This window comes from Rhinatrema bivittatum, chromosome 1, assembly GCF_901001135.1.
Source record: "Rhinatrema bivittatum chromosome 1, aRhiBiv1.1, whole genome shotgun sequence".
Classification (NCBI taxonomy): Eukaryota; Metazoa; Chordata; class Amphibia; order Gymnophiona; family Rhinatrematidae; genus Rhinatrema; species Rhinatrema bivittatum.
In genome coordinates, this window is record NC_042615.1 from 388,162,559 (window position 1) to 388,186,773 (window position 24,215).

At 44.9% G+C, this 24,215-nt stretch overlaps 1 protein-coding gene across 3 annotated transcripts in view; it reads right to left on the reverse strand.

The window, feature by feature from the left end:
• The window catches only part of GSR (glutathione-disulfide reductase), a 136,695-nt gene that overhangs the window by 111,016 nt on the left and 1,464 nt on the right, over nt 1-24,215 (reverse strand). The window contains exon 1 of one of the 3 annotated variants that reach the window (XM_029601598.1): nt 23,831-24,097. The exons of the other annotated variants lie outside the window; for them this stretch is intronic. Coding sequence (XP_029457458.1) covers nt 23,831-24,016 — 186 coding nt within the window. The 5' untranslated portion in view covers nt 24,017-24,097. Of the gene's footprint in view, nt 1-23,830; nt 24,098-24,215 lie in introns of those variants that run through there. 3 annotated transcript variants of the gene reach the window in all.

A 24,215-nucleotide genomic window follows, 5' to 3' on the forward strand; every position in this document is an offset into this window, starting at 1 on the left:
TGGGGAGAAGTAAACTATTGGGGTAAATGAATTAGTGTGTTTTTTAAATAGTCAGTAAGACAGCTTATAAGCAGAAGTTAGTGTTTGTTTTTTTATTTATATTTTATTGATATTTCTAAGGTATAACAATACTTATGGAACAATCAACATGATAGAATATGCATATACAATAAACAAGACGACAACAAACAGTGTGTCAGATTATACAACTACAATCAGAATGATAACAGCATATTATTGCATGTTCCCTCCTCGTTACCCTCTAGACCCGACCCCAAGTTAGTGTTTTATTTATTTATTTATTTTAAAACTTTTCTATACCGTCATTAAGTTAGGTACCATCATAACGGTTTACAATAAAGCACAAATATTAATATTGGAACAGATTACAAATTCTATAACTACACGTGCCAAGTGTTTATAAACTGGTTAGTGTGTTTTTTTAAATAGTGTTTTTTTTCTTAAATAGTAAAGTAGCTAATAAACAAGTTAGTGTGCTATTTCCCAACCCTCCCACCCACCCCTAACTCATCCTTTAATTTATAGGCAAGTGCCACTTTCACACACACAAAAAAATCTCAGCCCTATAACTTCACTTCAAGAATTACCTACACCTTATTGAGAGTTTCACTACTACCAGAAATAGAGTGAATACACTAATACATTTAAAGGACGCAAATTAGACACATTCCTACTCCCATAACAACCATACAGCCCGATACTGTAAAACCGCGGGAGAGCGGACGAACGCCCGCTCTCCCGGCGCACGCACCGGCCCTTCGCCGGTGCAAGCTATCCAGTATGCAAATTAGGCGACGCGGTGCAAACGAGGGAAAGGAGGCGCTAGGGACACTAGCGCGTCCCTAGCGCCTCCTTTTGGCCTGGAGCGGCGGCTGTCAGCGGGTTTGACAGCCGACGCTCAATTTTGCCGGCGTCGGTTCTCGAGCCCGCTGACAGCCATGGGCTCGGAAACCGGACGCCGGCAAAATTGAGCGTCCGGTTTTCGGCCCGACAGCCGCGGGCCGAATTCAAATTTTATTTTATTTTATTTTTTTTTTACTTTTGGGGACCTCCGACTTAATATCGCTATGATATTAAGTCGGAGGGTGCACAGAAAAGCAGTTTTTACTGCTTTTCTGTGCACTTTCCTGGCACCGGAAGAAATTGGCGCCGACCTTTTCTTAGAGTAAAATGTGCGGCTTGGCTGCACATTTTACTTACTGGATCCCGCGCGCATACCTAATAGGGCCATCAACATGCATTTGCATGTTGAGGGCGCTATTAGGTGCCGCGGGTGGGCCGCGTGTTTTCCTCCCCTTACTGAATAAGGGGTAAGGGAAAACACGCGTCCAGAGCAGGCTGACAGTGCGCTCCGACCTGTAAAACAGAACTAGGAACTGAACAAATTTGAGATGAAGGCAGCAGTACAGCAGCAAGAGGGGGCTTCCCAGTCTTTTGCATTGAGTGTCACATTTATGATTTTTTTTAAATGCCGGTGAGAAGTTGTACATGTGCATCCAATGCAAAGACTCCTGTCTCTCAGATAATGAGTCCAATCTCTGGAGGCTAGAGTGGCAGGCCTGAAGAAGCTGACGCAAACAGAGAGGTATATAGATGAGACCTTCAGGGACATAGTAGCCAAGTCCCAACCCTGGTGCTCCTTAGAGAAAGAAGGTCTCATGATCGGAGAGCATCAACATGGTACAGCAGGAAAGGATCCTGTAGCAAGGTCCTGCTCTCAGGTGGTACACTGTCCTCTCACACCTAGGATGTGTCTCCCAGGACTATTGTCCAGGAGGGAAGGGTTAGGTCGGCCATCATAGTTGGTGATTTGATTATTAGGAATGTAGACAACTGCGTAGCTGGTGGGTGTGAGGATCACCTGGTAACATGCCTACCTGGTGCGAAGGTGGTGGACCTCACACATCACCTAGATAGGATTTTAGACCGTGCTGGAGAGGAGCCAGCTGTCGTGGTACACGTGGGCACCAACAACATAGGAAAATGTGGGAGGGAGGTTCTGGAAGCCAAATTTAGGCTCTTGGGTATAAAGCTGAAATCCAGAACCTCCAGGGTAGCATTCTCTGAAATGCACATTGTTCCACGCACAGGTCCCCAGAGGAAGCCAGAGCTCCGGAATCTCAATGCGTGGATGAGTCGAAGGTGCAAGGAAGAGGGATTCAGTTTTGTAAGGAACTGGAGAACCTTTTTGTTACGCATGCCGTCCACGGCAGATCCACGGCACGGCCCCCTCATCTTTACACAGTGACTCCAACTCCTGGTTCCTCCTCGCTGGCGGTGGTGAGCAGTCAGCTCCGTCCTCGGGCTTCCCCCGGTGCCTCCAGCCCAGCTGCAGTCCCTGGCGTTCCCGGTCCAGCCACCACGTCCACTGCTTCTCATCAGGCCTCTGCTTGGCCCGCGGAGAGACACTGCTACTCGCGCCGCGCCCCTCACTAGGCGCGCATGCATCACCAAAAGTTTAAGTAGGGACCACGGTGGGAACCGTGCTCCTTAGGCGCCTGCCCCTTTGTGCGCCCCTTAGTGCGCACCAGATCATCGAAGCAGAAGCCACCCACACTAACCGACCAAGACTCCAACCGCGCTTAACCTAAGCGCTACTTCAACAGCTCTCCTCATACACACACCCAGCCTCTCCAGCATCCATCCAGCCTCTCCAGCATCCATCCCAGCATCCATCTCCAGCATTCTTAGCTCTAACCACAGCCTCCCTCCGTAGCAAAGCGCACTCTGCTCTGCCTCCCATTCTGCCCAAACTCCTTCCCTCCAACATGCTCTATCCCACCATACCGATCATTCCTTATCACAGGAGACCAGCAGCAACTACTACATGCCAATCAATCACCAAACATCAACAACAACAAAAAAGACTCATCCCCATCATGCTTTCACCACTTAACCAAGTACTAGGTCTTACCCTTTTCTCCCTAACTCTGTTAAATGCCCAATCACTCACAAAAAAACCCATCTTCTATATGACCACCTCTTGGACGAATCGCCAGACCTACACAAACCTGGCTCAAACCAGAAGACACGGTACTGCTGAATCAATTACCTATCCACATATACGACATATTCTCCATTCCCATAAAGAAGAAAAGAGGAGGAGGTCTACTCCTTGCTGCAAAAAAAAAATCTGGGGCTAACACTTCAATCAACTATCTCGTCCAGCTCTCTTGAATTTTCAGTTTTCAAATCAGCTCAACTTCAAATAGGTCTCACTTATGCCCCACCTGGATGCCTAGATTCTGACCCATCTCCCCTGATAGAAATTATAGCTAAACACAAACTTTGACGCCCCGGCTATCCTGTTAGGCGATTTCAATCTCCATGTGGACGCCACTCCGCTTCCCTCTAACTGCGAATCCTTCCTTAATACTCTTTCCTGCATGGGCTTCAAACAACTTATAAAGGAGCCCACTCACAAAGCAGGGCACACCTTGGATTTAATTTTTATTAACCAAAGCCTAGCCCAAGCATCCCACATTGTCTGTCAGCCAATTCCCAGGTCTGACCACAAACTTATCTCCACGTCATTCCTCAACCAACTCTCTACGCCCGCCTCCTCACAGAAAGCCACAATTCAACTCAGAAAATTATGCAATCAGGAAACCTTAATCTCTCACCTCTCTCCAGAACTTAACCATTTAGACCTCACAGATGCAGACACTGCCTTATCCTCATGGTCCAAAATAACGAGTAAAGTGGCAGATTTGATCTGCCCCCTAAAAACTAAGGTTATCCTCTCAAACAAGGACATGAAAAAACCCTGGTTCTCTCCAGAATTAAAATCCATGAAACGCGAACTTAGAAAAAGGGAACAGAGCTGGCACAGGAATCCTTCCGCCTCAAACCTAGCTTCTTTCAAATCGTTCATGCACCATTACAGGATCAAAATTCTTCAGACAAAAAAAAGATTTCTACTTCCAGAAAATCCATAATTTCATCTTTGATCCAAAAGCCCTTTTCTCACTGGTTTCGTCTCTTACTAAACCTCCAGTTCCGGCTATCCCAGATGACAAAGCAGCTCTCAAATCCATTGAACTTGCCAACTACTTCAAAGACAAAATAACTAATTTACTGGCCGCCCGCACAACGCTTACATCCCCGGGCCAATCATGTCCTCTTCTCACGGCACCCCCTCTCATCTCTATGACTAATCAACCTTTCATAGCCTCATCGCCTCTTAAGGCATTCATGGAAGAATTCAAATCAACTTCCTCACTAGAAATAGAATCACTACTGAGGAAACTAAAACCAGCCTCCCACCCTTTTGATGCGATTCCTGCTAATCTTCTCATTTCAAGCGCCACTGAAGTTGCCAAGCCCATCTCGCATATCATCAATGCTTCCTTAGCACAAGGTCATGTCCCCGACCCTCTCAAACTGGCTATCTTAAAACCCCTTCTAAAAAAAAAAAAATCTCTCCACAGACAACCTAGCAAACTTTCGTCCTATTGCAAACCTTCCTATCATCGCCAAGATCCTAGAGAGAATTGTCAAACAACTCTCCGAGTTTCTAGACAACAACAATATCCTCTCCTCAGCTCAACTAGGATTTCGCAAAGCTAGAAATACAGAATCTCTCCTTATTTCTCTGTCTGATATCATCCTCATGAACCTGGAAAAGAAACGGCCCTGTCTTCTCATCCTCCTAGATTTATCTGCTGCATTCGACACAGTGAACCAACAATGTCTCAAAGACAGGCTAGCGGAGATCGGCATCAAAAATACCGTACTAAACTGGTTCAAGTCCTTCCTTCAAAATAGGCATTACAAAGTCAACATTAACAGCAAAGAATCCCCCCCTTTCATCTCTTCCCTAGGAGTTCCTCAAGGTTCATCTTTATCACCGACACTATTCAATATCTATCTTCTCCCCTTTTGCAATCTACTCTCCGAGCTGAAACTTACATATTATCTTTATGCAGACGATGTCCAAATCCTGATACCGATCACTGACTTGCTGCAAAAAACTCTTCTCCATTGGAATGCCTGTCTCATCCACATTAACAACCTCCTCTCAAAGCTTAATTTGCTAAACACCGACAAAACAGAATACATTCTAATCACACAAGATGGCAGTGTACCACTAAATAACATTCAACAGCCAATGTCCCCTACTTTCTCTCCCAAGTTAAGAAACCTTGGGGTAATCATAGACAGCCAAATGACCTTCACAGGCTTCATCAACAACACAGTAAAGGAGTGTTATTTTAAACTCCAAGTTCTAAAACGACTAAAACCCCTCCTCCATTTCCACGATTTTAGGTCAGTTTTACAAGCCATCATATTTTCCAAAATTGACTATTGTAATTCACTCCTTCACAGCCTGCCTGATATTTCACTCAAACCTCTCCAGCTACTACAGAACGCCACGGCCAGGATCCTCACAAAATCCAATAAGAGGGACCATATAACTCCAGTTTTAAAGAATCTACATTGGCTACCAATTAAGTTTAGAATCCTTCATAAACTACTAACAGTCATTCACAAAGCCAGACATAACATTACTCCTCTGGAGCTTACAATACCTTTGCAACTCCACACGTCGATCCGTCCAATTAGACTAGCCCAGAGAGGCACGCTTCAAGCACCCACCATCAAGACCTCTTTCAGTAAGAGAGCTATTTCTGCCTCGGGCCCCAAGCAATGGAACCTGCTCCCTCCTGAACTGAGGCTGGAACAATGTCCAATCACCTTTAAGAAGAGACTTAAGACTTTGTTGTTCAAACAAGCCTTCCCATAACTACTCACCTCAGCCTTGGTTCTTATCCGCATCATGAGTAGACTATCCAACTTGAGGCCTTCACAGTCCTCCCCTATTTAATTTCCTTACCTTTCGCCCAAGTTATACATACCCTATTCTCTATACTTGCTTCATCCACTTTATGTTTTCGAGGTTATTTCTACCCTGTTCATTGTTTTTTTCCAGGTTATTCTTCCCTGTTCATTGTAAAACAAGACTTTGTCTATGTTATTTTGCTGGTTGTAATGTAAAACGAAGTGATAATTAATCTTGTTAATTGAACCTCGGTATATAAAAGTTGTAAATAAATAACCTAGCTGCGGCCCCGGATGATGACATCAGCCGAGCTTCAGTATTTAAGCGCAGGCTCCGCTCCCTAGCTTTGCCTTAGCAACAGGACTCCTCGGTGGTAGAGTACTCATTGCCTGCTAGATATTCGTCTCACTCCTGCCTTCCTGTTCCTCGTTTGTTCCTAGTTCCTGTCTCACTCCATACCTCGGATTGCCTACACGGACATGACTCTGCTTCGCCTGACCACACCGTTGCCTATCTGCAGACCCGGACCTCTGCTTCGCCTGATTATGCCATTGCCTATCTGCAGACCCGGACCTCTGCTTCACCTGATTATGCTGTTGCCTATCTGCAGACCTCGGCTTCGCCTGACTAAGCCATTGCCTATCTGCAGACCCAGACCTCTGCTTCGCCTGATTACACTGTTGCCTATCTCCAGACCCAGACCTCCGCATTGCCTGACTATGCTGTTGCCTCTCTCCAGACCCAGACCTCAGCATTATTTGACTACACTTGACTACCTCTGTGATCAGACCTCAGACTTGCTTGCCACTGCCTCAGGATTACCGCCAGCCATGACTCAAGCCTGTTCCTCGATGCCTTCTCCAGCTTACTCCCTGGACTTGCTCTATTCAGGCTTCGGCCTGCTCTTGTTCTCTCCCCCGTCTGCCTCAGTTCCTTTGGCGCCCAAGTCTCCAGAACACTACTTTGTCCAGTGTAAAACTGTGCCATCTATCACCTGAACCCGATCTCTACATCGACTACATACAGAGGCCGACCTAAGTCCAGCTGGCCCCGGCATCCAAAGGCTCAACCCGTGGGGAACGAGGCTGGTATTGGTGAAGCTCCAGCTGGCCTCTGTCCATCAGCCCACTCCGCCTGCCAACTGTGGGGACCCGTAGGTCCCTACTTAGGGGTTGTGTCAACCCCAACTCAGCCCAAGGGTCCACCTCCGGCGCAACACTTTTGGGGAAGGAGGGACTCTTTTCCAAAGGGATGGGCTCCACCTTAACCCAGGTGGAACCAAGCTGCTGGCGCTAACCTTTAAAAAGAAGACTGTTCTAGTTTAAAAGCTGCTCTAAGGGGAAAGATGACAGTTGCTCAGCAGCGCATAGTTTGGAGAGAGGTACCTTTGAAGGATACTAATGACGCATTAGAATTAGTAATAAGAAAAGTAATCCAAGTGCCTGTATTTAAAAAATGACCTGAGCTAAAAGATTCCAATTTATCCCTATCAATTACAAAGCAGAATGAAAATACAAGCAAAAAAATACACTTTAAAATGTTTGTATGCTAATGCCAGATGTCTAAGAAGTAAGATGGGAGAATTAGAGTGTATAGCAGTGAATGATGACATAGACTTAATTGGCATCTCAGAGACATGGTGGAAGGAGGATAACCAATGGGACAGTGCTATACTGGGGTACAAATTATACCGCAATGACAGAGAGGAGCATCTGGGAGGCGGGGTGGCGCTTTATGTCTGGGATGGCATAAAGTCCAACAGGATAAACATCCTGCATGAGACTAAATGCACAATCAAATCTATCTGGTAGAAATCCCTTGTGTATTGGGGAAGATTATAGTGATAGGGGTATACTACCGATCACCAGGCCAAGATGATGAGATGGACAGTGAAATGCTAAGAGAAATTAAAGAAGCTAACCAAATTGGTAGTGCAGTAATGGGAGATTTCAATTACCCCAATATTGACTGGGTAAATGTAACATCAGTACATGCTAGAAACATAGAATAAATGACAGTTTTATGGAGCAATTGGTTCTGGAACTGACGAGAAAGGGAGCAATTTTAGATCTCATTCTTAGTGGAGCACAGCGGTGGGGTGGGGCCGCTTGGCAATAGTGATCATAATATGATCAAATTTGAATTAATAACTGTAAGGGGGACAGTAAGTAAATCTACGGCTGTAGCGCTAAACTTTCAAAAGGGAAACTTTGATAAAATGAGAAAAATTGAAAAAAATTGAAAGGAGCAGCTACAAAGTTAAAAAGTGTGCAAGAGGCGTGGACATTGTTAAAAAATACCATCCTAGAAGCACAGGAAAGGTGGAAGGAAGGCAAAACGATTACCGGCATGGTTAAAAGGGGAGGTGAAAGAGGCTATTTTATCCAAAAGATCTTCATTCAAAAAGTGGAAGATGGATCCAACAGAAGAAAATAGGTTAAAGCATAAGCACTGGCAAGTTATATGTAAGACATTGATAAGACAGGTTAAGAGAAAATTTGAAAAGATGTTGGCCATAGAGCAAAAACTCACAGTAAAAACTTTTTAAAATATATCCAAAGCAGAAAGCCTGTGAGGGAGTTAGTCAGACCGTTAGATGATCGAGGGGTTAAAGGGGCACCTAAAGAAGATAAGGCCATCATGGAAAGATTAAATGATTTCTTTGCTTCGGTGTTTATTAAAGAGGATGTTGAGGAGATACCCATTCTGGAGAAGGTTTTCATGGGTAAATGATTCAGATGGACTGAACCAAATCACGGTGAACCTAGAAGATGTGGTAGGCCTGATTGACAAACTGAAGAATAGTAATTCACCTGGACTGGATGGTTTACACCCCAGGGTTCTGAAGGAACTAAAAAATGAAATTTCAGACCTATTAGTAAAAATTTGTAACATCATTAAAATCATCCATTGTACCTGAAGACTGGAAGATGGCTAATGTAACCCCAATATTTAAAAAGGGCTCCAGGGGCGATCCGGGAAACTACAGACCAATGAGCCTGACTTCAGTGCCAGGAAAAATAGTGGAAAGTGTTCTAAATATCAAAATTACAGAACATATAGAAAGACATGGTTTAATGGAACAAAGTCAGCATAGCTTTACCCAAGGCAAGTCTTGCCTCACAAATCTGCTTCACTTTTTTGAAGGGTTAATAAGCATGTAGATATAGGTGAACTGGTGGATGTGGTGTAGTTGGATTTTCAGAAGGTATTTGACAAAAGTTCCTCATGAGAGGCTTATAGGAAAAGTAAAAAGTCACGGGATAGGTTGTGATGTCCTTTCATGGATTACAAACTGGTTAAAAGATAGGAAACAGAGAGTAGGATTAAATGGTCAATTTTCTCAGTGGAAAAGCATAAACAGTGGAGTGCTTCAGGGACCTGTACTAGGACCCGTGCTTTTCAATATATTTATAAATGATCTGAAAGGGAAGAGTGAGGTAATCAAATTTGCAGATGATACAAAATTATTCAGAGTAGTTAAATCACAAGCTGATTGTGATAAATTGCAGGAGGACCTTGTGAAACTGGAAAATTGGGCATCCAAATGGCAGATGAAATTTAATGTGGATAAGTGCAAGGTGTTGCATATAGGGAAAAATAAACTCTGGAATTTGTTGCCAAGGGAATTGGTTAGTGCAGTTAGTGTAGCTGGGTTTAACAAAGGTTTGGATAATTTCTTGGAGGAAGAAGTCCAGTACCTGCTATTAATTAAGGTAACTTAAATAGCCACTCTATTACTAGCATGGGATATACTTAGGTTTTGGGTACTTGCCAGGTACTTGTAGCCTGGATTGCCCACTGTTGGAAACAGGATGCTGGGCTTGATGGACCCTTGGTCTGACCCAATATGGCAATTTCTTATGCTCTTATAAGGGTATGAAAACTTTTGCAGGACACTGTACCTGGCCTATATGAGGGACCTTTAATCTGGTTTAAATCAGTGCAGGCAGGATCTTACTCAACTTGGACTCTCTTTCATTCATTTCTTGTGTTTCACAACTGAAAATTAGATCTCACACCCAGGCATGTCAAAGCTTAAAGTTGCATAATACCTGTTTTACAGTAAATAATGGGAGCAGCAGCACTAACAAGAAGACTTTTCCATATGTAGCCATTTCATCACACCTTTCACTTACTAGGAAAGGCAAAAAACGAATCACCTTATTTTATATCAATCCTGCTCCACAGGTCAGTCAGCGGATGATACAGGAAATAAACATTACCTAACTGTACAAGGATTCAGCAAATGCCACTCAATAAAACTCTCCCTGCCCAAATTCCATAGCCCTCAGTCCATATAACACCTTGACTAAGCAGTACAGTCTTCAGCCACTGAAAACCCACAAGACAGTCTTCTCAATTTAGCTCCCACACAGCAATCTCAAGACAGAAAAAGTCTAGTTGGCAATGCTGTCAACCCCTTGAACATTTCCATGTCCTGTTCAAAGTGAGTCATCTAGCAACAAAGTCTTGGACACAGATTCTCCACCTAAAAGAAAGCCAAGCAGGGTGTAGCAGAGGATCAAAATGGAGAAATAAAATAATGGCCTGTGATGGGAGAGAAGATGGCTATAATTACTGCAGTGATCCCTGCTTGCCAAAGAGGAAGCTCTGAGGGCACATCTCAATGGAGACTTCCCTCCGGCGCTGAAAGCCAGCGAGGGTTCAGGAGGCTCCCGGGGGTGCTCTCAGGGAAGGAGGAAAATGGGGTATGAAAAAAAATGAGGGAAAACAGCTAGCAAATGAAAGATTTATGAGGGGGAAGCAGGGATCCATTTTAGATGCTGCTCAAGGTATCTGAAGCAATAACAAAAGGTTGTGTGGCTCTAGACATCACAAAAATGCACCTGGAGTTCAGTTTTCCTGTTACCTAAACCAGTAGTGGCTGGTTGGCCAAAACGGAGATGGTATGGCGAGCACTATTGTCAGTTCCCTTCTACATTCATATGAATTCTCCCTCCACCAGTCTATAGCCTCCCCACTCCCATTCTGGAATCCTATGCCTCCTCCTCCCCCTCATTATCGCTTATCATCTTACTCTTTGAATCTCTGTTTTTTAAATTTATTTTTGGTGCAGCCATCGCACCTACACACGAGCCAATGCTGACCAAATTGGTTACTGCAGTAGCTACTCACAGGTTATCTACATTCTTGGCCCATCTAGCCCAGAGTTTCTCAGGGCTGATCCTTGAGGACCTCAAAACAGAGCTGATTTTCAGAGCAAACAAAACCTGATTTTTTTAGATTTTGATTTTAGATTACTTGCTTTTCCAAATCCAAGCTTAAGGTGAGTTACAATCAGTTTCCTGCCCCAGAAGGTTTACAATCTACGGGCCTGATTTACTAAAGTTTTTCCCTTATTCTGTATGTATATGAAAAAAGCTTAGTAAATAACCTCCCTAACTAGCCGATGCAAATCAGGGTGCTTAGCTGAGCGCACTAGTTAACCCGTGGTTGGACGCGTGTCCACAACACCTTATGCAATAAAAGAATGAACGAGTCCAAAACGCACATCCAACCTGCCCCCCCCCAAAGCTAATAGCGCAATATTAAGTCGAAGGAACAAAAGGGAGGACAATCTAGCAGTCAGGTTAGGAAAAGGGATGCTCAATTGAAAATGATGCATTAATAATAGTTTACAGGAGAAGAACATTCAATATTGTTGCAAGCGTGAACCCTTGGACGGAGGTGGTGTTAGCGCTACCTGTGGGGGAAACCACCACAGGTCCCCACCGTCGGGTGGCGAGGCCGGACGGGAAGCAGAGGCCAGCTGGACCTTCGCCATTACCAGCCCACGTTCCCCGCATGTTGAGCCCTTGGGTGCCGGGGCCGGCTGGTCTTAGGTGAGACTCTGCGTGGATGATCCTGGAAACACAGCCAGACAGGATGGAGGCAACCAGGAGCTGAGGGCCCGAGGCAGGAGCCGAAGACGTGGTCAGGTCCGGTCCAGAGGTCAGAAGTAGGTAGCTGAAGGCGTAGTCAGGAAGCAGTCTGGGTCAAGAGCCAAGGTCCATCCGAGGGAAGAAGGACAACAGAGCAGGTACTGGAGTGCAGAGACAGAAACTGGGAATCCGGAGCACAAGCAACAAGAGGAGACGAATGCAGGGATAGGAATGCAGGAACAGTAACAGCAACTCTGGAACTCAAGCAGACAAGAGCAAGGAGACCTGTTGCCAAGGCAAGCTCTGACTGTCAGAGCTTGCCTTATATCAGCCCTACAGATCCCTCTCCGACTACACAATTCGTCAAGACCGACAAGAGATGCATACAAGGGATCGCTACAGGTACCACCGTCCAAATCTACTAGACACTGCACACTAAGAGACCGGGCTTTCTCTACAGCCATTCCACCGTTATGGAACTCCATCCCCATAAATCTCAGAACAGAACCATGCATCTCAACCTTCAAAAAAAGACTAAAGACCTGGATATTCATACAAGCTTTCCCGGACGCCAACATGGTCAACTAATCTCCAACTACACCTTGTTTAACCATATCTTCTATCGTTTACCTGTGTGAATTAATAACCTGTCCTTTCTCTTCCTTCTCAGCCAAGTTCTTATCACCCTGTTATATGTAACTGCCTTTGCAGCACCATTGTTATAGTTATGTTTACTATGCACCCCTGTTCTATGTGAACCAGCATGATGTGACTGCTGTCTCGAATGCCGGTATATAAAAATCTGAAATAATAAATAATAATAATAATAATATACTCAAGGCCGCTGACGTCATCACTAGGGGCTGTGGGAGCTTTCCCCACCGCGGCCCCTTTAAATCCCCGACAATGGCACGCGCACACACCTAGGAGTAGGAACCAAGGAGGAAGGATGCGGCAGTGTGCTTGGTGCGGCGGTGTTCCCTCTCTGCAGATGGGAGGCCACCAGAGAGGATGGAGGAGTAGTCTGTGCGGCGGCATTTCCCCGCGGCAGAAGAGAGAGAGAGAGGAGGACTGTCCCGGGTTGAGCCGGGCAGTTGGGAAGTGGCAGGGCCGCGGTGGCAGCTGGCCGCCGCTGGGAGGTAGGAGCAGGGCCCTTGCGACCGAGGATTGTAACACTTATATGATAAAAATATCACTTACAAAATGGATATATTCATATTTGCTACTGTGGTGCCAAACACAAAAACCTGCAAAACAAAAAGACCCTTGGAACCTACATGGTGTTACGCCTATTTTAACAAGTGAAGAGTGTAGGCTTGCCCTCAGAAAAACCATGCGTCAACTGAACTACAATTACAATAAGGAAAACCTCCCATATTAAAACAGCACTAACTGTCACTCACAGTAACAACCATACCTATGAAAAGACAACACTACAAATTTACAACAGGCCCTAAAACAGCAAATTACTTACTATTATTACTATTACTATTATTACTATTATTACTCTTCACAGCGGCAGCAGGACCCGAGAGGACGCCCAAGAGTTCAGGAACAAAGTAGAGCTGGGAGAGAGGCCCGCGCGTTCGGCGCTTGAGCCCATCGGGGTAAGGCCATTGCTCTCGCCCTACCGCCGTGGGCCCCCGCGCCGACCACGCGGGGAATTAGCTTGCTTCCTTGCCGATTCGTCTCGCCGACGCCCTCGCGCTTCGAAAGGCCCCCCTTCCGCAAGCCATTTCACCGCGAGAAGCATACCAGAGGCCTAACCCACGTCAGCAGGGCGCGCCGCCTACCTACCTCATCTCGCCGCGACCAAACCGGATTTAAAAGGCCCTGAGCGCTCCCAGGCGTCGCACGCCGGGCGTCGCACGCCGAAGGGGCACACAAAGGGGCCTGCCCCTTTGTGTGCCCCTTCTATTGAACCGGAGCACTAGCTGAAACCACCCACACCAAAAGATTCTGCCACGCACCGCGGCCTACAACCGAAGCAAGTTACATCAGCATCACCTAAGCATGCATCCAGCGATCCCATTCTCCAGGGCTCATACATATACCGGCTTCCTCAACACTCACACAGTCTCGCCAGCATGCAATTAACCTCGACAGTATACATCCAGCCTCACCAGCAATCATCCATCCTCACCAGCACTCAATCCAGCATCTCCAGCAATCATCCATCCTCGACAGCACTCAATCCAGCCTCACCAGCAATCATCCATCCTCACCAGCAATCATCCAGCCTCACCAGCAATCATCCAGCCTCACCAGCAATCATCCAGCCTCGACAGCACTCAATCCAGCCTCACCAGCAATCATCCAGCATCTCCAGCATTCATCCAGCATCTCCAGCATTCATCCAGTCTCGACAGCTCTCATCCAGATTGTCCAATACTTAAGGCACCATTTGCAATATTACACCACTGTTCCCAAACAATTGAGCCACAATAATGCACATCTGCACTATACCTAAAATCTGGCACAAAATCAGAAAGCACACAAAACCTGCAATTCATCACATCGCACGACAAGAAAGACTATTACCAATAATGATCTCACCGATAACACAATTCCTAGGGCTCTCTCTATTTACCTTAATACTATTCAATGCTCAGTCTCTCTCCAAAAAAATGGACATCCTCAGTAACTACCTCATAGAAGTCAGCCCAGATATCTGTGCAATTACAGAGACATGGCTAAAACACACAGATACTGTACTCATAAATCAACTGCCCATACAATCTTACGACTTACTCTCTGTCCCAAGACCCAAAAAAAGAGGTGGAGGTCTCCTTCTTGCAGCAAAAAAAGGACTTAATATTACCTTACAACTCACCAACTCCTCCAACAAACTAGAATTCTCCCTCTTTAAATCCGATCAAATCCAAATAGCTTTAGTCTACGCACCACCAGGAACCTTAGAATTGGATCCCTCTCTACTGATAGAACTTACAGCCAAACACATAAACGCCGACAAACCTGCTATAATTCTCGGAGACTTTAATTTACACGTAGATGCTTCTCCACAATCCATCAACTGCCAAACACTTCTTTCCTCTCTCAACCATTTGGGCTTTACTCAAATTATCAACAGTTCTACCCACAAGGCAGGCCACACTCTGGACCTCATCTTTATTAACGAACCCTTTAACATTCATACCAACCCCACCTGTACACCAGTTCCATGGTCAGACCACAGAGTTATCCACACAACCCTCAGGATCAACAACCCACCACTTCAAACCACTAACAAATCCACCATTCACTTCAGGAAACCATGCTCTCCAGATATACTCAGTGAAAAGATGTCTGAAGCATTAAAGCAACTAGACCTCACAGACGCAACAAGTGCAACTACCTCTTGGATCAATATTAACAATAAAATTGCAGATCAAATCTGCCCAACTACAACCAAAACCACACAACCTACAGTAGACAATAGGAAACCTTGGTTTACACCCGAACTTAAATCCCTTAAACAAGCTCTTAGAAAAAAAGAACTAAGCTGGAGAAAAAACCCAACCACTTCAACACATGCCATCTACAAATCCCTCCTCAACACCTACAGGAATACCATCCTTAGAACAAAGAGAGAATTCTACGGAAAAAAAATACACCACTTCATATTCGACTCAAAGGCTCTCTTTTCTTACGTCTCCTCTTTAACCAAACCATCTCCTCCTACTATCCCAGACCACCAAGCTCTCAACAAAGCAAACGAACTAGCCAACTACTTCAAAACTAAAATCACCAACCTTACCCAAACAATCACATCCAACAGCCTTACCCTAACACACTATCTCACATCCTTGCCGCAACTAAACACAAGCCTGGAATCATTCGAGCTCACTTCTTCACTGGAGATTGAAAACACACTCAAAAAATTCAAACCTTCCTCCCACCCATCAGACCCAATACCAACAAATCTCCTCATCGCCATTCCAAACACCATCTCAAAACCAATTGCAGAAATTATCAACACATCCCTTTCTCAAGGTTCAGTTCCTAATCAGTTAAAATTGGCAATACTAAAACCATTACTTAAAAAACCAAACGCTTGCCCATCTGACCCAGCTAACTTTAGACTTATCGCAAACTTACCACTCATCGCCAAACTAATGGAAAAAATTGTCAACAAGCAACTGTCAGATTATTTGGAAGATTATAACATTCTATCCCCGCTCAATATGGATTCAGAAAACGCCTAAACACCGAATCTCTCTTACTATCTCTCACTGACACAATCCTCCTTAATCTAGAGAAAAAACAATCTTACCTGCTTATTCTTCTGGATCTTTCCGCTGCATTCGATACGGTAAAACACTCTACGCTAATAGACCAACTAGCCAATATAGGGATCAAAGGCACAGCCCTCAGATGGTTCCACTCCTTCTTAAGCAACAGATTCTACAAAGTAAGGATAAACAACAAAGAATCGCATCCAATCCTTACTGAGCAAGGAGTCCCGCAAGGATCCTCACTTTCACCCACTCTCTTCAATATCTACCTCCTCCCTCTCTGCCATCTACTCTCAAACCTTAAGCTTACCCATTACCTCTATGCAGACGACATACAAATCCTACTTCTGATTACAGAATCCCTTCAAAAAACCATCACGTACTGGAACGAATGCCTACAGCCCATCAAAAACCTACTCTCAAGCCTCAACCTAGTACTGAATGATAATAAAACCGAAATGCTCATTGTTTCCCAGGATCCACTCATAATCTCTTCTAGCCTCTCTCTACCAAACGCAAACACGTTCTCATCTGACGTCAGAGACCTTGGAGCTTGGCTTGATAATCATCTAAACCTAAAAAAGTTCGTAAACAATACCACAAAGGACTGCTTTTACAAACTGCAAGTCCTCAAAAAACTTAAACCCCTCCTTTTCTTCTCCGACTTCAGGCTAGTACTACAATCCATCATTCTTTCTAAGCTTGACTATTGCAACTCCCTGCTACTAGGTATACCCGCCAACACCATCAAACCATTACAGATGGTACAGAATTCAGCTGCTAGAATTCTAACTAGCACCAACAAAAAAGATCATATCACCCCAATCCTTCAGAACTTACATTGGCTTCCCATTAAACAAAGGATACTCTATAAGGCACTCACTACCATCCACAAAGTGACAAACAAACTAGCTCCCATCACATTAAGCTCTCAACTCCAACTGCACACTTCTTCCAGACCAATCAGAAGCGCATACAGAGGAACACTGCATGCTCCACAAATAAAATCAACATTGAGCAAACGAGCGCTATCCTCAGCAGGCCCACACCAGTGGAACATGCTTCCCCCAGATCTTAGACTAGAACCCAGTCATCAAGAATTCAAAAAAAGACTGAAAACTTTTCTCTTCCAACAAGCTTTCCCTGACGCTTAATTTTACTGTGACGGACAGACTTCCTTATCACTAGGTATCCCTTTAATTATGGACACTGTACCAAGTACAACTTTTAAGAACCTGTAACAGGACAACTATCTTTGAGTTCAAAATTCACTTTCTCTCATATATATATCTGGCTTTGGTTAATATTTATTTCTACGTTAAATAGTTATACTGCTTATATTAAATAATATAATTCTTTATTTATTACCAGTTAAACTATTATTTTAAGTTATCATTATGTTAAATTGTCTACCAGTTATACTGTTCCATATGTTCTACAGTTCCATGTAAAGCTCCGCTCTCTGTTGAGCAGTTCTTTGTTCTATGTAAACCGGAGTGATTTGTAGTCCCTACAAGAACTTCAGTATATAAAAATTAAAAATAAATAAATAAATAAATATTATGAAAACAGAACAAGCCAAGCTGTTATAGATCCCTATACAAAAACTACATGCCAATACAGTATCTCACCTCAGTAACACATACAGAACACAGATAGACCCTTACTACATAAGGAATAAAGAGATAATAAAGTATAAATAGTAACAAGCAGACAACAACTGAGCTGGAAACTGCAACAAGCCAAACTCTGTATGCAGCGTAACAATGGAAAAACAGAAACCTCACCATTCCTCCTTAAAATCAATCATAATAGTAAAACCAAACTCATAAAAAAATAAATATTTCAAAACAGCTAATGAATAGAACATTCAGTGATTACAAACATATAACACTGTTTTTTTTATTGCCTAAACATCAATAAAATATTTCAAAACAGCAGACACATCAAACACCCAATAATTGAAACTTAGCTTAAAAAATTCCCCTGCTCTCCGTACCTGGGAACTTTAGATTCCAGTCACCTTGAGATTGTCGTGGATTAGTCAAGGGTGGAGGATATGCACAAACTTCCTCCTCTCTCTCATATATACATTCTCTAATACACGTTCATTCTCTCACAAACTTCCTTATATTCTCTCTCGCGTACATGCTCACTAATTCATATACTCCTCTCCTACTACATACTCATTATGTCACAAACTCTGCTGCAGTTACATGATGTTAGGTTCCATGTTAGGAATCTCGGCCCAGGAAAAAGATCTAGGCATCATAGTGGATAATACATTGAAATCGTCGGCTCAGTGTGTTGCGGCAGTCAAAAAGCAAACAGAATGTTAGAAATTATTAGGAAGGGAATGGTGAATAAAACAGAAAATGTCATGTTAACTCTGTATCGCTCCATGGCGAGACCACACCTTGAGTACTGTGTACAATTCTGGTCACCGCATCTCAAAAAAGATATAATTGCGATGGAGAAGGTGCAGAGAAGGGCTACCAAAATGATAAAGGGGATGGAACAGCTCCCCTATGAGGAAAGGCTGAAGAGGTTAGGACTGTTCAGCTTGGAGAAGAGACGGCTGAGGGGGGATATGATAGAGATCTTTAAGATCATGAGAGGTCTAGAACAGGTAGATGTGAATCGGTTATTTACTCTTTCGGGTAATAGAAAGACTAGGGGGCACTCCATGAAGTTAGCATGTGGCACATTTAAAACTAATCAGAGAAAGTTCTTTTTCACTCAACACACAATTAAACTCTGGAATTTGTTGCCAGGGGATGTGGTTAGTGCAGTTAGTGTAGCTGGGTTTAAAAAAGGATTGGATAAGTTCTTGGAGAAGTCAATTACCTACTATAATCAAGTTGACTCAGGGGTAGATTTTTAAGCACAGATGCGCGCGCACATTAATTTGCCAATTTTATAATATGACACGCCAGCACACGAAATCTGGGGTAGCACGCACAAGGGGGGGGGGGGGGGAAGAATTATGCAATTTCCATGCAGCAACACAACCCGGCCTTCCCCAGTACTCTCCCAATCTGATGGCGTAAATTGCGCATGCTAGCACCCTGCCGGCCTGCAATCCCCCGGCACAGCAGCAAATGGTCGCTGTACCAGCCGCCTCCAGCTCCGCCCCGCCCCTGGACCACCCCTTTTGCGAGACCCGACTCTTGTGCACATAACGGGGGTTATGCGCACAGCCAGGCTCCTTCTAAAATGTGTGCGGTGCACACAAGGCCCCACTGCGCGCAAAACCCCTGGATTTTACAAGCGCTGGGGGGGGGGGGAGATTTAAAATTCGCCCATTAGCGAACAGCCACTTTATTTCTGGCATCAGTAGTCTGGGATCTACTTAGTGTTTGGGTAATTGCCAGGTTCTTGTGGCCTGGTTTGGCCTCTGTTGGAAACAGGATGCTGGGCTTGATGGACCCTTGGTCTGACCCAGTATGGCGATTTCTTATGTTCTAACTCTCTCACGCTCATGCTCACTGGCTCCCACACAGGCCCATCGGTTTAAATAATCCTTCTGCTCACACATATGCTCATTGGCTTATTCATTCTCTCTCACTCACATATGCTCACTGTCTTGCTCACTGCATGCTCTGGAAACCACAAACCTAACTGTATTATGCTGTATAATAATGGAAAAACAGAAACATCATTATTCTTGGCAAAACAACAAGCAATAATAAAAAAAAGAGATATAAAACATCATTCATAACATTAAAACCATACTAATAGAATAAATGTCAAAACAGCTGACAAACATTCAACAATTTAAAGAGTCACGTAAATTTGTTCTATTTCCCAAACACCAATAAAATATTTCAAAAGAGCAGACACATGAAAACACCTCAACATTTTAAATGGGATTAAAAATCTCTAGCTCTCCAGACCACAAAATAACTAAATACCTGAGATCTTTTGATTTCCAGTCACCCAGAAATTGTCACAGGGTTGGGGGAAGGGAGCTACACAAACTTTCTTCTTTTTTCTCCCCTTCACACACATAGTTGCTCTCTCTCTTGCACACATATGCAGGCTGTCTCTCTTACACAAACAGGTGCTCTCTCTCACACACCAGCAGGTTCTCACACGCAGGCATTCATGCACACATGCAGGCTCTCTCATATACAGACAAGGCTCTCAATCGCACACACAGGCTCTTACACATACATGCAGGCTTTCATGCAGGGGCAGCCTCTCCCTCTTATAAACACACCTCTCAGACCCCCTCAACTCCTTTATTCTGGGCTTTAGTAGCAATGTTACTCTTCTGGGGGGGAAGGGACTTCACTAGTGTGCCATTCTTTTTTTTTTGCCAATGGGGGCGTGAGAACCTCCACCTGTACTTCATCAAAAAGCGCTGCCATGCCCGCGTGGAACTCTCTGCTGCCAATATGTGAGCAAACCACACCGCCGTCTTCCTGCCGATGAGGGTGGAAACCTCACCGGCGTTTTCTCAAATGGCACCACTCTCCTCCTGGTCTCCCTCGTGCCAGTGAACAGACTTCTAGTTTCTTTTTGACAGGGAAATGAGGCAGTCACAAAAGAGCTGTTTTTTTTTTGGGGGGGGGGGGGGGGGGAAGAGAGAGAGGGACACATTTTGCCGCCCCAAAATTTTGCCACCTGAAGCGACCGCCTCACCCTGCTTAATTGCATTTATTTAAAATATTTATATACCGATTTTCTGTATTCAATCATACCAGTTTACAATAAAACAGAAGAATAAAATGATAAAATACAAGTAAAACAAAAATAAAAAATAATTTACAAGAGAAAATATAACCACAATCTTAAAATCAATACAAAAGTACAATCAGGATAGAGTATAAATTAAATTAAAAATTAAAATAAAATAACTCAATCCACATTATCCCTTGTTGTTAATGTACTGCTTCTCCAAAAGCCTGCCAGAATAGCCAGGTTTTTAACTCCTTTTTAAAAGTTTGATGGTTCATCTGCAACCTAAGTTCTATTGGGATAGAATTCCATAACTTGGGTCCAGCTATCGATAAAGCGCTCTCTCTAACTTTGATTTCACAGATGGAATGGACAAAATACCTTTATTAGCTGATCTTAGGTTTCATGGCCGAGTATGGATTTGCAAAGCTGCTTAATGGTAGAACCGCCCCTGGCCATCTGGTAAGATGAGTTCGTAACGGCAGTTGCCAAACTGTGAGTCATGACTGCAAGTGAAGTTTCAAAAAACAGGGCCATTCCTCCCCACTCAGATCCCACTATCCCCTCCTTCCAGACTTCTATTTTGACTTGCACCAGCCAGCATCAGTCAATATTGTCCCTGTAAGTCTGTGTCCACTCACCAGCCCCACCCCTCCTTCTGTGTGGGCTTCCTGTCAGACTCACAGGCCTATCCTCTCCTGTGCTGGCTTCCTGTTAAGACTGAAAATTCATTCAGAGGGCACTGGCTGCTACTGCTACCACTACCTTTCTGCGTTGGATAAAGGAAGGAGACAGGCACTGTGGCAGTCTGCTATTTTATTTTTGTCATTGTCTGGGGCTGTGAATTTGTAAGTGTTAAATGGGGTCATATTAGGGAAGAGTTTGGGATCTGCTTGTTTATGATCTTTCTTATTTTTGTTTTGGTTTTTTTGCCAGGTAGCTTCCTCCTGCTCCTTTGGGCTTCCAGCTCAGTCAGAATTATCCTCTACCTTCATTTGTAACTACCTTGGGCTTTTCCTCCTGTTAACACTCCCCCCTCCCAACCTCCTGTCTCTTCCAGCAAACACAGTACACCAGTCCTGAACCATAAGACTTGCCATGGATCAGCCCAGGATCCATCAAACCCAGCATCCTGTCTGCAACAGTGGTCAGTGCAGGTGGCAAGTACCTGCCAGATCCCAAAAAGTAAATCTAAGTACTCAAAGTTGCAGAGTTTTAAATATTTTTGTGCAGAACTCCTCTAGGAGTCCATTGTAAGAGTGCATCATAAGGCTCTCTCTTCCCTCTCTCTCTCTACGCCTCTGGCCTGTCACCTTTCACGCTGCCCCCTCAGGCCTAATCCTTTATTTTTCACTATCTGTCCCCTCCAACCCCAGCCCCAGCCCCAGGCTTGACCTGTTCCAATCTATCTCCATCCCTGACTCCCAGGGTTTAAGCTCCCCCCCCCCATCTACCACCTACCAGCCTGACCCACTTCACTCGCTCTTTCCCGCATGGACCTGACCCACTTCACCCTCTCCCTCCCCTCCATACTCTTTTTCCTCCCCATCCGGATCGGACTAGCAACAGTAGCATGGAATAGACTTAGTTTTTGGGTACTTGCCAGGTTCTTATGGCCTGCATTGGCCACTGCTGGAAACAGGATGCTGGGCTTGATGGACCCTTGGTCTGACCCAGCATGGCATGTTCTTATGTTCTCTCTGCGTTCTCTCTCTTCCCCAAGGCCTGACTCCCTTCAGGCCTAACCTCCTCCATACTCTTACTTGCTCCCTGCACCACCTCCACTTTTACTAATGCTTCATCCCCCAATCACCTCCATGCCCCCTCCTCCCCAATGCCTGGCTATTCTTTCTCCATCCAGGTCTGACCACCTCTCCAACACTCTCAGCCCCTACCCACAAAGGTCCGACACGCTGACTGCCAAAGCTATTGCCTCCTTCTGAGCCACTGTCACTGCCTGTCTACCTCCCTCCTGGCCACACGGAACAATGATGTGGCCTGCCTCTCATCCATGTGGTTGAAGCTGATGCCATCTGCCAGGCCATGTGGGTTGACCGTGACATGGCCTGTCTTCTTTCAAACTGCACAGGCTTACAATGATGTCTCCTGCCTACCTGCCTCTTGCATCCCCACACCACCCCATCACCGGCCTCCTTCCAGCTACATGGGGCTGTTGCTGAATCAGCCTGTGTGTAGTCCATATGGGCTTTAGATTCATGTATTCTTTGGCTCTCCCACCTATCTGCAGCCAAATTCTGCACAAACTATGAAAACTCTGTGCAAATTCTGCACTGCGCTGAATTCCCCCAGGAATTCTTCAATGTTTCCCTCTCCCACTAGCCCTCACCCTGCCAGCTAGTATCCTCTTTCATAGCTCCTTTCAGCTGACAGAAAACAGGATCTGAGAAGTCTTTACATTGGACATATGACAGACCAGAGGAGATGTGTCTCTCCTTCCCCAGCAGCTCATTGGTCTGGTCAGGGAGGCCAGCACAGTAGCAGAAGTGACAGAACTCTTCCTGTTACAGGAGAAAACACACCGTTTGTTTGGGGGAAAGGATGCAAAGGTGATTTTTTTCTGCCATGTCACTAATCGGGAACATTTTTTAAACTTGCTTCACTCCCTCCATTGGGAAAAAGAGAAAAGTGGAGGCTACCCTTTGCTCCCACCTAAAACTTTTTTTTTAAACTGCTACTATAAGGATGTAAAAAAATGAACTGTTTAATAAACTTCTGAAATATAGTTAACAAACGCTAAACACAAGGAAAAACCCCAGGTGGTGCAAATGATGGCTCATGTCACCGGATCCCTTCCCCTATTCTGATTTATCTGAAATCCAAAACAGCAGGAAAAAACTGCTGAGATGGAAAAAAAAAAAAAAAAAGGCAAAACTTAATAGCAATATTAAAATGTTCACTTGGATTTTCCTTTAGAACCCGCGCATCTCTCATCTACCAAAAAGATTTAGATCGATTATATTTACTTATGCACGTACTGTAAACTACTTGGGACCCGAAATTAAATTACGATTTTGAGCAGATGCCTGCAAAATCCAGACATTTTCCCCAGCCCGGCATGCCAGAGGTGGCGGCACGCCTGATTCCAGATTGCTACAAGAGCAACGCGCCCTGCAAACTACTAGGAAGGGCTGACGAGAAGCAGAACAAAGAGCGCACCCCGGGAGATCTCAAGCGTCTTCCTGCCCCCACCACCCAGTACTCACGCAAGTGCCTCCCAACTTTCCACTCTCTACAACCGCTGTCCTGGCGCCGAGGGCGGCCGCCCTGCGGGCGCTGGCCAAGCCGCCCGAGCCACCGCCGATCACCAGATAATCCAGGGCGCGGGAGCTCATTATGGTGGTGCGGAAGACTCTGGGCAGCTGCAGCTGCAGCAGCGCCGGTGCTAACATAGCAGAAGCCAGGCCCCCGGGGCGGGGGGAGGAGAAGGAGGGCCACCAAGAAGCCTGCCGGGGTGTGTGCAAGGCAGCTGCTTAGTCACGGTGAGCTGTGCCCAGGGCTAGGCGGAACTGGGCACACTGCAGGGAGGGGGGAAAAAAACCAATCAGCCTTGTGTCTAGTGAAATAATTTTATACAAAGTCTTGCTTCAT